Source organism: Mercenaria mercenaria, chromosome 16, assembly GCF_021730395.1.
Source record: "Mercenaria mercenaria strain notata chromosome 16, MADL_Memer_1, whole genome shotgun sequence".
Lineage (NCBI taxonomy): Eukaryota > Metazoa > Mollusca > Bivalvia > Venerida > Veneridae > Mercenaria > Mercenaria mercenaria.
In genome coordinates, this window is record NC_069376.1 from 49,236,680 (window position 1) to 49,251,674 (window position 14,995).

At 32.4% G+C, this 14,995-nt stretch overlaps 2 protein-coding genes across 3 annotated transcripts in view; one reads left to right on the forward strand and one right to left on the reverse strand.

Moving 5' to 3' along the window:
* LOC123539595 (furin-1-like) overlaps window positions 1-10,108 on the reverse strand; it is a 40,856-nt gene extending 30,748 nt beyond the window's left edge. The window contains exon 1 of the mRNA XM_053527013.1: window positions 5,060-10,108. The gene's annotated coding sequence lies outside the window, so the exon portion shown is untranslated. The remainder of the gene's footprint in view (window positions 1-5,059) is intronic.
* LOC123539599 (uncharacterized) lies at window positions 1,116-13,366 on the forward strand. 2 transcript variants are annotated; one of them, XR_006684017.2, is made up of 3 exons: window positions 1,116-1,429; window positions 11,297-11,469; window positions 11,821-13,366. XR_006684017.2 is itself a non-coding variant. In XM_053527014.1 (2 exons), the coding sequence occupies exon 2, from the start codon at window positions 11,838-11,840 to the stop codon at window positions 12,606-12,608; it is 771 nt and encodes a 256-aa protein (XP_053382989.1). In that variant the 5' UTR covers window positions 1,117-1,429; window positions 11,821-11,837; the 3' UTR covers window positions 12,609-13,366. The 2 variants fall into 2 exon arrangements, 1 of the variants encoding a protein (XP_053382989.1); XM_053527014.1 differs by lacking the exon at window positions 11,297-11,469 and having other exon boundaries at window positions 1,117-1,429.
* Window positions 13,367-14,995: the final 1,629 nt, after the last annotated feature.

Below are 14,995 nucleotides of genomic sequence, written 5' to 3' on the forward strand. Positions count from 1 at the left end.
TGGCCAAAGGCATGTTATAATGCCGATTTTCTCTTTTTTAAATATACCATGTTACAAGTAGACGTAAAATACCATGTTATAATTATTTTTAACTAAAATAAAGGCATGTTATTGCTACCTTTAACAGCTGCAAATAAAACTTGTTATTGTTAGCTGAAAAGTAAACCATCGTTTTTTTTTCAAGTGTTAAACAAATCATTTTATAGATACAGTAATACCTTTAAAATAAACACTGTTATTGTTATTTGTAAAATAAGCCATGCATTCGTTAGTTGTAAAACAAACTCAATTCAGTTCAGAAGTGAAGCATTACAGTTTGATTATAACAGAATATAGTAAATTTGATAAACGAATAAAACCGTTACATATGTTAAATTATACAAGTATAAATGTTTATCAAATGACAATACAATAAACAGAGTTCACCGGATTAAAATATTTCAGACTAAACTCATATGAAAGATTCTGTAAAAATAATATTATTTTGTAATACATTCTATAGTAAGTCATGTGTCATAAAATGATTAGCTTGAAAATATAAAGGTGAGGACGTCTGACCGAATTCAAATACGGTACAGCTTTGAACAAGTTTACATAACCTCAATTAAGGACACACAGACTTAGCGTTAATAAATATTCAAAAATTCATTTGGAAATATGCGTGTCATACTTCAACCGCATTTTTTCAGATGACCCTATAGATATACTGTATATACTTTTCAAATCTCAATCGCCCATTGGACAAAAATCGACCAATCAAATAATTTAATGAAACTACCGGGATATGCTTCAAGTCACAGTATTGTTTAACCTATAATTGCCCTTGTATTCTGTAATCTAAGACATTCGTCAAATGACACAGCTATTGTATTAATAAGCACTTATATGAACTCCTGAACACATTGTTCTATGTCTAATTTGGCACTTATCAAAATATTTGTAATTACCTGTAGGAAGGTTTATGTTCTAGTTACATTAAATTGCGTCCTACATTAAATTGTGTCCTAAATGAAGATCAAATCATAGAAGTGATAAAAGTGCAAACATTTTCAAATTCATATATAAGCAAAAACAAATTGATTTTGGGAGGTATGGGCACGGATGACTTCTGTGTTTTGCCAGATCAACAGCAAAAAATACTATCTAATATTTAAGTTATGTTGTAACTTATATGAGCCACGCCATGAGAAAACCAACATAGTGGCTTTGCGACCAGCATTGATCCGGACCAGCCTGCGCATCCGCGTCTGGATCCATGCTGGTCGCAAAGCTACTATGTTGGTTTTCACATGGCACGGCTCATATTATGATTGAATGTATATACTTATATAAACACTTGCTGGGCAGAAATTTATCATTAAGCGATATATGAGTGGTGACATTACGCCGAAGAAAAAATAAATTGAAAAAAAAATGTCATGATGTCATTGTAAGTATGATTTAAACATTATACCATTTATGAAATTTAGAGATTCATTTATTCCAGTGTGTGCCGTTTGTACAGAAAAACACTTTTTGAAATATCTCACTAAATACATAAGCTTTTCGGGATAATGTGAAATGCTATTTCTTAAACAAAAACATTTTCTTTGCAAAGTACAATTGAGGTGTATTTCATATAAAAGGCTATAAGCTAATATTTAAGCACAGTTCAAAGTGGGTCGTTCAAAGTGGGTCGCTACACAATGCATTTATTCGGATACCACACCGTTCCTCATTTTGCAAGACTAATTCGTAATGTATTTTGTTACATTTATTTTCACACAAAAAATGTTCTGTAAATGTACTTTATAATTACATATCCTGTAAACATGGTAAACATAATAGTCTTTTGTTCATAGATAATTAAACAGTACATAAACATGTATGTTTCAATGTTGTTGGCACTGTCCAGCTATGTCATTTCTATGGCCATGAGGACTATCTTAATCTTTGAACGTGACATTAGAAAGAAAAGTTACCAGAGTGTCTTAAATATTGTTGAAATTTAAGATTTTTCGATCATTTTCCTTCTATAAACAATTTCGTTTCAAATACTTAAAATCCATTATGTTTTAAACAATAGCAATGATTGAGCTGGACATCTAAAAAGCAACATCAAAATATTTCGTACTTTTCCAAACATTCATCACTACCATAGTACTGCAGTGTCTCTAGACACACAACTAGAATACTTTTTTTTTTATTTTAGAGAAGAAGAAAAATAAAAGCTGTTGTAGCTTTGACTGAATATGCTTTTGTTACTTGCAATCTTTAAAAGGTCTTTATCACCCTCTGTTCATTTGTCAGAAATGTTCTTAATTATAACACATTCAATTATAAAGTTACAATGGAACCTGAAATGTCAATATTTTCGATACTGACGTTCAAAGGCTTTCGTGTCAGGTTCGTGAAGTCATTTGTGACGCCAGTTGCGTTAAAAGTTCTTTAATGACGATATTTTCAATTATAGAACTAACTTGTATTATTTTTATAACAATGTGAATGTAAGTAAAACGATTATTAGATTTGATTCGAGAAATATGCACTCTTTCTTTCTTGGAATAATATCGCGCTCCTAAGTTGTAAAATATTTCCCTGCCGAACTCGTGCATCTTCTCAATACAAATCTAATAACCTATAGTAATATCACGTTTTTCTTCCACTTTGTCTTCTCTCTGTATATTTTGGTCTACATTTGGAGTTCAAGTAACTTTTTTATCTCCTGATGGAGTTTTCAATATCCTTGATGACCTAAATCGTTTATCTTGTAACGTTTCTACCCGTTTATTTTTTATTTGGTGCCTGCACTTCATTGTTCGTGTGAAACTCTGAAAATACATGAAACCAACACGAGACTGGCTGATAAATTTGATAGGGAATGGTGAATATAATAAATTCATATTATTGTAATTACGTTAAAGTAATCTAGTGAATGACAGTTTTTAAAGAAAATAGATTGTCTCGAACGATTTGTTTTATTTACAAAATGCACGTGTAAAATATTTACAGCAGTGCTACAATAAAGTCTCCATGTTCAGAGAAGAAAAAGTGCTCTGCGACCACGTACAAACATATTCATATATATGTGTTTATAGAGAGAAATAAACTTGAGGAATGTTCATAGTCATAATTCTGAGCTATTCTATGAATAGTTTTTACAGCTGTAAAAGACCTGTTTTTTTTTGTTCAAAATCACAGTCATAATTATTTCAAATTTACACCTGTAGGTTTATATGTTAATACTACTGATTTTACAGTTGTATATTTCACTTTATAGCTGTAAAACGACTGTAAAACAGTTCGAATTATGCAAATTAGATACAACTGCAAAAAAAAAAACAGCTGTAAAAATAAAAAAGTTAAACTGTAAATATGTCTAAAAATTACAGCTGTAGAGATATTACAGGCGCATTACTTTAGGAGACAAAAGCAGAGGTAAAACATATTACGATGAGTTATAACGCTCTAGAAAGGCTAGCCATTGCTATAAAAAGGCAATTTAAAATATAACCTATAAAGTAAAGAACAATATGGAATATGTTTACAGTATAGCAGTTGCGAAAGAGTTACAAAGTAGAAACTATACGTTAGATCGTGCTTATAAAAATCTCTTTTTCGTGAAAACATATCATAATCTTGTAAATATTTCTTTTAAATTGATCAACTTAAAATATATTGTAAATAGTTAACGTCTGTGCTAATACATATCCTTTCACAAGTATGTTAGATGTTGAAACAATTACACTTATTCCATTGCATTAAAGATGGCTGATAATACTCATGTTTCCCTAAATATCTATATTTACAGCATAATTTTAAGACATGCCGGTTGTACAGCTGTAACTTTCAACTGTAAATTTTTTACAGCTGTACTTTTTGATACTTGAGTGTTTAACTCCATGAATTGCAACTGTATTTCTGGTCATTTTGCACGTAAGGTCTTTTACATAGTTTTACAGCAGTAAAACGGGTCCTATTTTCGTACAGGAAGACAAACTGTGAATAGTAAGCAACGTCATTCCTGAAGATACGTTAGCAGCTAAGAGCAAAATGGTAAATGAATGCACAGGGAAAGCAGCACAAATCAACTGATTCAAGATATCCCATCATTTGATTAATCACAACATCGTTGAAAATCCGGAACATCATTAGTGAGTGCAGAGTGTAATATAAAATTCAGTTTTTAATGCAATATCACGATGCTGGTCTGTTATTACTCAGTTAAGATCTGGTACTTTGCCAGGTGAAATTGACATTGGTCGCTACAACGGCATAACCCGTGCAAACAGACTTTCATTTTTCACTTATAGTACGAAAAATGACGTTTTCTTCTTTTCAACAATATGTATGGAATAGATTCTTCAAAATTGCCAGAAAATAACATGGTTAAATCCTTGTTTTCAACAGATACAAATGGTCTCAATGCTGGGAAGTTTATATTAGATGCTTTAAAGCTAAAAACCACATAGTTCATTTGTCAAACACACGTTATGTTCTTATGTTTTACATAATATATTCACTTACACATGTTACTGAGTCATCAGCCATGGTCATGGCAAGCTTTTTGTTCCTTTATAACCCATGAAGCAAAGTATAGGAGGTTATATCGGATTCATGCATGTCCGTCCGTTCGTCATTTGGTCCGAGCAAACGGGAGGACATCTGTTAGGTACTATGAATAGAGACAATATGGGACGTTAAATGCTATTTATTCCGTACTTCTTCCTGTGTACTTCCTGTCGCCTGGTCGGTACATTTTAACAAATGCCCGTTCATAAAAATGTAAAGTAGCTGTGGGTATATTTTGTATGGAGCAAGCGAGGTATGTTTCGTATCTTATACTCTTTTCAACTATTTCTTTGTCACGCTTCCAAATAATACTGTGTAACATACAGAGGTCTACAAAAGTGGTATACATGTATTTACAGACAGCTTGTAAAACTTTTCTATAATGATCATGAAAATTGTGTGAGTACGGCCATTTTTACCAACTCTGTTTTACTCATTTACATGTAAAATTACAGTCAACAGAAATGACGAAAACTCACAAATGCAATGTCAATCTCAATCGGAGTACCTCGTTATCTCGTTTCTGGTTGAATACTGTCAAATCCAAGAGCAGTGGTTTAAATCCAATGTTTAATCTGAACAGGCACGACCTTCACATCCGCGCAGTCTGGTCAATATCCATGCTGTTCGCTTTCAAAGCCTATATAACAATTAGAGAAAACAAACAACTCTGAGGTAACATGTATACAGTAGTTTGGAAGGTGATAATTTTATAAGAATTGGTTCGGGTTGCGCGTCAGTCGAGTCTTTTTTTTTAATTTCCGTAAATCTTAACCATGTTAAACTTAAAGACGCTTCACGGGAAAACAATATTTGTTTGTTTTTCCATAAAGGTAATTATATACATGACATGCATGAAAAAGAACCTTGAGAAATACAAGTATCTCCTTACATATTGACATTGACATATATTAGGTAAAGACAATGTGTTTTACTGAATGAATATAGCAGTATGCTCAGTATTTGATGTATTACATTGGGTTTAGAACTTACTTTGTTTCTACATGGTGAGACATTTATTTATCTATGTTTTTAAAACTATACTAAAGAGACTGACTGATACAAGTTAACTTTGCAGATAAAGATATAAAAATACATTAATTCAGGGAGGGCCTAAATTGTCTGTCAGTCATCTTGTACTGTATAGCTGTATTATACCAGTGTTATAAGAATGATTTTCACGAATTTCATGTGAGAACAAAGAGTAGGTCACAAAGTAATGGTGGGTCTTTAATTGTAGTACCGATTTTATCAAAAGTATTGACGTACACAAAAAAGTGGAGGCACTGACATATATAGTTTGACTTTGACGTTTGAGAATTCAATTTATAGACTCTTCTGCCGATTACGGAGACCAGCATGTTTTACTTTGCAACCAGTATCGTATTGAATAATAGAGAGTTTGAGATTTCAACCTTCGCCTTCCCCTTCTGCGTCTCTTGCGAAGTAAACGTATGAAGTTGAAGTTCGATTAAAATTCCTTGAGATTTCAAACTTTAGAATGAACCGTTACTTCTCTTAATCTGCCCATTCAATTTATCTGTAATTATGATCGTTTTTCTCGTGCAATCAATTGTCCGAAAGTGCAGGACTTTTACAAGAGGTTTTAAAAATGAAAATTAAATAAAAACATTTCAATTAACATAATCATCGCATGGATATTAGTGCGATTACATAAAAAAAAATCATTTTATATAAAATGATGTCAGTATACAATGCACGATTGTAAATTATACATGAGAGGAAGTAAAAATGATAATCACATCAACGTATTCTATTGTTGACGGTGTTCTTGAAAGATGATGCAGTTAATATTTTTTAAACAAAAACATGAGACACTAACTACTACAAATGCATTTCTCGATATACTTTGAAGTTAAGTTAAATACAAAATGTATATGAGATAAAGCAAACACAAAAGGCTGTTGACTAGTATTTCCTAGTTTTTCTTAAAGTTTTTTTTTTACTTTGAATTGGTACTTTTTACATCGAATTCCTTAAAAGACGCGTTTTACTTGTAGACTGTACCTGTTGAAAATCTAACCTTTTAAAAGATATGTTGATAATATGAGCCAATATACACAATTTATGAATACATTTAAAAAGCGATTTGAAACAAATGTAAGATACTCTCGTGATGTCATACGTTTTGGCATCATGACACTCAGTTTGACTCTGTATAATGCCAAACTCTCAGTCAGTTCAATATAATCGTGCCAAGTCACCATGTGTCTAGCGAAACAGTCAAGAACTGCTAGGTGGAGACGAAAATTGTCACACAAACGCAATTGTCTTATTAAGTATCCGACAGAAACGGATTGGTTTTATTTGGAAGTTAAAATAAAATGTTCCACCAAATGATAATCGCGTGTTATCATTCATTTTTCAAGTAAAATGACTGTCATGCCATGTGCCTCCATCCAGATTTCAGTCTTTGATACTGAGTATGTGGACCTAGTAGATGTACAAAGACTGAAGTTTTGACTTTCGTGATATCACATCTTCGGACGTTCAAAACTTCACTTCTTACGACAAAAAAGCCCTTCTGGTATAATAAATACCGCCTGAGGACATAAATATGCCGTACAAGTTAAAGTTTGAACAAAATCTCAAAGTTTCTCAAAATCAGTTGTCAAGATAACTTCATACTTCCAGGTTCAATTCAATGTATTTAGTTAAAATCATTAGCCAAACAAAACTTCATTATTCTTATACTTGTTGATCGTGTTTCGCATCAAATTTAGTCCAGTTATACATATGGATAATCGAATAACTTAATAAGCAGAATTCCTGAAACTAAGCTTTTTATTTCACATAGTTATAAAGCGAAGTCTTAGGCTTACTTGATATTACATGGAAAACTTTAGTAGCAACGTCTGATATAAATAAAATACACGCATATCGGTGACGTTTTACCCCAAATATATATGAGAGACGTTGAAGGGGAAGGCGAAGGTTGAAATCTCAAACTCTCTACTATTACCTAAATTACGGACGGCTCCATTATTAAAACTACAATCGCTGACCTAAAAATCTAAGTACTAATCCCCAACAAGTACGAAGGTTTTGGCAAGATGCAGCAAAAGGAAACTCCGCGACAAACATAGCAGTGTACGTTGTACTGATAGAACAACTTGTGTCTTTATTGTAGACCCTAGTCAAACAGACAATCTGATGGCGGTTTCATGAATGTTGGAGAAAAAACATTGCCTTTGTAGTGTGAGCAGGATTTTGATTGTTGTATTTAGAGACCTAATTATTGACTGATCATGACTCATATGCGAAATTGACCTCTAAGTTTCGGTGTATGGAATGAAATGTATTGTTTACAAAAGATTATGCTTAAATTCAGACTTACGTAGTTGTTCATCCGAAATGACTATATTTCAAACTTAGCTCAGATGTTATCAAGACCATTATTCTTGCAAATGTCTAATCAGGAATGTGGGCTCTATATGATACTTTCAAGTTAAATGATGAGGAATGACTAGGATGTACAATGTATGAAGCACAACACACATAATTGTGATCCGTCTAGGAGCGAAAAACTCACAGTTTAAAAGAAACAAGAAAATTACAACCAAAGTGTTATATATTGACGATTACTTTGGTGTATTTACTTAGAGGGTATTGTTGTTCTTGTTGCTGTTGTTGTTTTCTTCACCTCCTCCTCAGGAGAACAGCTTCTGAATACGCAGCAATGAATACTGACTAAACAGTTCACTACTATGAACACTTTTACCAATATATCAGTCATATACTGATCAACTGGTATTTTGGAAAGACAAACGGTCAATGTTGTGCAATCAGACACCTCTCAAGAAAGACCATTGTTCTGATATTGCTAAATGTCAGCCTGTAAGAAACCTACATTGAGATCATAGAGTAAGCGTACCTTAAAATGCAAGTCACGTTGGTTCAAAGGCCAGTTTTTGCCTTATAATTATTAGGTGACATTTGTAAAAGGTTTGACTATAATTATGCATACATATGAAACATTAAACACATAAATACTTAATTAAAGAAAATAATCAAAATATAAAAATAAAAATAAGACACTGTTTATTGATAATTGTTCCAGCCGTACATACTGTGTAATAAATTTAGTGTTGATTACCCAAAGAGAATGGGCATAAGCAAGCCTAAATTAAGATGACAGCCTTGTACCTTTAAACAGCTGCAGAGTGAATTACAAACTTAATACATAGAACTACGACATACTCGACATACAACAGTCCTTAACTAATGTACAAGAATTCCTATATATTATATATTTCCTTAACAAATGATCATACAGAAGAAGTTGTATAAAACTTACTTATATGCTGTACCAATAAAAGGAACACAATAAAAAGGTTCAAAAATTAGCATATAAATTAACTTTACAAAGCAGAATCCGGAATTTCGAATGGAATAAAAGGCCTATACCCCATATCATATGAAATAAATGTGGCAAATAACAATGCCTACAATATAAAAAATCAATACTTAAAGGAAAAATCAATGCTGTTCATATGTTAAATCCATCTGCTAGGAATTCTAATATCATTTAAAGAAGTGAAAGAATTTTCAAAATCGATTTAAGAATGAGGAAGTTATGAGCATTTAAATATTTTATCAAAATTGCGGTCATTTTGTTTCCATGGTAAGAAAAAAAAATGGCGGATTTATTAAATTTCGTAATACGTATTGGAATTGTATTTACTTATTTCTGTAAAATAATTTCTCTACTTTTTCCAGCTATACTGAAAGATATACCATTTTTTACATCTTGCACTCAAGAACATATGAAATTAATTATTTGCTATATAAAGAATTCAGCAATGTGTAAATGACATCATAAACTTACTAAAATGGCCACCTCTATGATCAGCCCTTTTCTAATATTTCAAACTGCCATATCTTTTTCAATAGTGGTCTGATTTTAAAAATTCTTTCAGCGTTATGAAAGGTTTTAGGGTGACTTTCATATCAAGTTAACCTATGGTCGGGGTTTCCTTGGCCTTTAAGATAAAATAAAAAAAATAAAATTATTACACACGAAAAAGGTAACATTCTTTCTAGAGCATTCATCAAACTGAAAACAAAAGGAACTTTCAACAGATTGCTTTCTTCTCTGCTCTTTGATTCCTTTCCTGCTTCTTTTTTCTAGTGAATCTTATTTTTCTCGTTGAGTCGTTTAATCTGATGCCATTATTATGGGCCAGATCAGACAATGAAAATGAAAAATTGAAATTTTGCAAATCGAAAGGAAATAAATCGTCATTTACGACATACACTGCACACTGCACTCACAAAAGCCATCATAAATACTCCGCGCCTGTGGGTGTGGAGAATCATAACGATTCCCGCCGAAACGCGAGGACGAGTCCATTTCATAAAAGTTGATAAAATAACAATTCATAATGCTTGCACATTAGCTGACAATTAAATATTAGTATTTGTTCATTTTAACTACAAGTATTCACTAAGTATACGGCAACATGGCTCAGTCGGGTAAAATGCAGACAACAATAATATTGGGTATAAGCAAATCGTTTTTGAGTTCGAATTTTCTGAGGATTTATTTTTTTTTCTTATTCCTTTTTATTTTTGAATCTCATATTATCGTTTCTTTCTTTGATGGTTTGTGTTTGCATATATATATCTTGATATAACATAATATTATGTTCATTATTCGCTTAAGTGGATGCAATTGATTAATATCACTTTTGATATAATGCTAAACCTACAATCTAATCTGCCATATCGGCTTTAGATATTTCTCTGTCGTGTTGTCACAGAGCACATGAAGGAATCTAATTTTTTATGCAAAACTGAAATAAAAATTAAATGCCGATGCTGAGTTTCGAAGATCTGTTTAACATGGACAGTATGCTTTACCTCTCAACTAATTTGTAATTGGTACTTAAACTAGAAATATTTAGGTTTTAACATGTTAGAAAAATGTACAATTCCCGGTGTTCCATTTTAATCTATTTATAGTCATGTTTGTAGATATCAAGTTATCGTTGGGGTAAAGTCTACCCGCAGCATTATAAAAGACAATTATTATCCAACGGACTTTTTAATGGAAGATCAAATAAGCATGCCCTGCATGCTACAAAAGTCGCATGTATATTCGAATCGGAAAATCTTACACGTTTTTTTTATCAATATTTATTTTCATTACCTTTGCTTTGCATGGAAACCTTTTTCTCTTTTTCAGGAAACGAAACTATAACTTTAGGAAACGATTTATAACACTAAACTTAAGAGACGATACAAAGAAATTTCGCCGAAATATCGAAATATGTAATAAAAGTACATGGCTTAAGTGGTACTCAATCTCATGTTGTTTTTTCAAATGGTCAGTGACACCATATACAGTTTGATTACTAGGTCATACGTGTTCACACCAAAATTTCTCTACTTACAAATGACCTTTCTACTTTTAGATTATGTCTTGTCTTAGCTTGAGCTCACGTTTTTCTTATACTATAAACACTAAAATATGGAAGCCGGAGTTAAGGTTACAAAACGCAATCTTTAATGTTTCCAAACATGATGTTTACAAAAACGAATTGTAGTATCAATTTATTTGTTTACGTAACCATTGCGCTATTTTTTCACATTGGTCATTTTTATTTAAATCTAATCGATAACCAATTATTTAGCTAGTATTACAAATGTATCAAGGGAGAATACTACTATATATATAGTTAAGAGTTATATATAATGCGCTGATGCGTGGATGTATTTTTAGCTCAAGGTCATAAGGATAAACGCCAAGGATTCTACATGTAAACAACGCTAATGTAAAATGCGAAAACAGTTTCGTAAAGTGGATTCTTAATTCAGGATCTAAGGGAGAAGCACATGGAAAACAGTTGAAGAAGCTACCTATCTAGCTAAGCAAAAACAGACACGTGTATTTTGGTAATATTTATTATTTGTGTATAATATTACAAATACTTCAACGGGAGAGCATGTAGTGTATCGCTTGATTGGCTAGCTATACTCCAGTTGTCTTTCTTCCTTCTACGGTGAATATCGATACATACTTAACAGTAAAATAGTTTGTTTATAATTCAAGATCTTGTGTTAAGATTTAGAAGACGTTTATTCAAAGGTCACATGTACTAAGATCTCACGCAGCCGTGGTAAAATCTTAGGCAGTAAATGCAGAGCTACATGATGTATGATAGAGAATGTATTTTGCTGAAGTAAAATTACTTTAGAAATTCAATGACTATCATTTGATACTTAATTATTTCTATTACATTACAGTATTGAGAGTAGAAATTATGCCGAAAACGAAAAGATCTAAGAGGTATAAAACAACACAGACAAATGTAAAGAAACCTTATGAGAAGTCGGTTAAAGTCAACGCATCAAGTGCAGGCAATTCAAATTCTGGTGCAAAAAAGAAATCGGCTGCAAATTTGAAATGGTTTCTCAAAGTTTACAAAGGATTAGACGACTGGCATATTCCAATATTTCAAGCTACACAGCAGTACACGAAGGCGAAACACGTACTGTATCCCGGATGCGACAAACACTTGACTGCTTCTCTTTGCTTTCCACTTGTCGTCTATGTTGATGTCAACAAGAAACTAAAACCAGTCTTCAATGACGACAGCGTTCTTGAATGGGTCAAAGAGAACAAGATGTATAGCGAAGAAACTAAGATAAAGTTTCTGTGCCAAAATTTCGATTCAGGCTTCGAGAAATTGGCTTCCTTCGATTTAATGATATCAGCTTGTGCAGGTATTGTGTCGAAGCCATGTTCAAAATATATTAAACCAGGTGGCTATTTTCTTGTCTCTGATGCGCATTTTGATGCGCGAACAACATTTCTTAGACCGGACTTTGAACTGGTTGCAGTGTATGATAACGAAACAAGCCAGTTTCTTACCAACAAAGCTGAGTTTGCAGGACACTTCCATACTCTTGAAGGCAAACCATTAAATAGTAAGCAAGTTGAAGAAAGTTTGCAAAAACCGAAAGCCAGGCGCTCGTTTAAACTTCAGAAAGAAGCAATGTTTTATTTATTTCGGAAGGTTAAAGAAGCATAATGTGTTGCAAATGTGTTTGATTAGAAATAGCTTAGATACCATTACAGCCGTAATTAAATGTATGACTGATGAACAGCCTTATAAAATCGTTACAATTCAGTTTGTCGACTGCTTTGTAAGTTAAACCTGGTCGTTTGCTACAGACAAAATGTTAAAATCTTATCTTTTTAATATCAAAAGTTATATAAACCATCATATTTAGGAAAGAAATTTCAAAGCTGAAACGAAACAACCCCTGGTTCTTATACCTATAAAGACATATTTTTTGCGATTTAAAGTTCAGAATAAATATATGCCAGTTTAAAAAGAAAAAGACAAGTGATGAATATTATTGAATTTGATTATTCACGCACGCACGCACGCACGCATTCTTTACATATTACTTTCTTATATTATTTACTTATATTAATACTTCCACAAAAATATGTTTATATTCATCTTTACAGATATATGTATATAGTGTAGAAATAGTTCATTAAAGCATTGTTTTTTCTACCACAAAATGATTATATGAATGCATTATTAGCATGGCAAAAGAAATTAAACCATTTCCAATGTTGATGTATGTACAGTTAAAAAATGATAAAAATATTTTGATTTATTCATTTGTTGATTGATTTGTTTTTAAATATCGTAACTACTACTACTGTCGTTAGTCTCATAATACATTGTGTAATTCTATATATACGTTATCTATGCTAATGTATACCATGGTATACTATTATACATTTTAGCAAGAATAAATGAAATAAAATTGATAGGACACTAAAACTTAATTTACTACTATAACCGAGGCCTTAACATAAGAGCACATAAATTTAAATGTTAACATCAAGATACCTAAATGTCTTCTTTATTAGTATTTTATAGGCTTTATATATAGATCTGTGCATTGGGTGGTATTTCGTTGATATCAAAAGTTCCTTCTTTTCATTCTGTTTGCGCTTTTGTAACGAAAAGTTGTTGTAACTAGTAGTGTTTTCACAAAAGTGATTTGCTGCCTTTTGTATGATATTTTTGCTGTATATAAGGTAAGTGTTAATGCGCATTTAGTTTGTTTTTATAAACATAACAATTAAATGGCATTTTATCTCGTGGATGGTCGGGAAAATGAATAGATTCTATACTTTTTGGAGGTTAAAACGTGCACTTTTATAATAGAAAGCTAGCTTGTTGTTGATAGATACTTATTTGCCGTTTAATTATTCATAGGCATGCGCATCCGCGCAGTCTGGTCAGGATCCGTGCTGTTCACTAATATGGTTTCTATAATTGCAATAGGATTTGAAAGCGAATAACATGGATCCTGACCAGACTCCGCGGATGCGCAGACTACTAGTCTGGATCCATGTTGGTCGCAAAAAAGCAATATGTTGGTTTTCTCATGGCGCGGCTAAAATATGTTTTACTTTATACCGAGTCACACATACGACCCGGATAGCTACGTCTAGTCACTGATAGAAACGTAGTAATCCGTTTTGTTTGTTTGTTTTGGGTTTAACGCCGTTTTTCTACATTATTTCAGTCATGTAACGGCGGGCAGTTAACCTAACCAGTTTTCCTGGTGGAGGACTAAGTAATCCATATCGATCCGTACCTGAGCCGTATATTAAAGTAGTAACTCGTATCAATCCGTACCAATCCGTACGGATCGATACGGATTACTACGTTTCTATCCGTAGATAAACGTAGATATCCGCGCCGTATGTGTGACTGTGGTATTAAATAAGGCTTTATTATTATTATTAATAACAGGAGATTATAACTTGGTCCTTGATCCTGACTTGGATGCTAGAATCACGAAATTAACGAAACTTGATAGGGTGGTTGATCATGACCAGCAGATGACCCCTGTTGATTTTGAGATCAGTAGATCAAAAGTAAAATGTCACATTGGCCTAGAACAGTAAAAATATTTTGTCAAATAACAAGAGAATGCTTTGGTCTAAAATCAAATTTGATCTACAGGTCATTTATGACTGGTAAATGAGCCTTAATTTTGATTTGAAATCAGTATGTCAACCTTTCAGTGCACAATGTCCCAATAGTTTCGGTCTCTATACATTGTCATTAGGCTGTCAATGTCCGAGACATAATATCATATTCTTGCCTTCAGCACCGTTATTTCAGTTTTCTTTCCTTCAGAAATATCCAACAATTTGTCCTCAGGGTCAATAACAAGTTTAAACCTTCAGATCAAGGTCAGATGTGAATAAAGGACAATAAATATTAAAATTATATAAACATAATTATTAGCCACAAGTTTGTCATCATTACAAAAGCTTTAAGATGTTCCCTTAATGTAAGCTTATCGTTTGCAGGACATGATTTTAATAAGATTTAGCCATTAAACAAAGTAATATTATACACGTGGCATTTGAAATTCA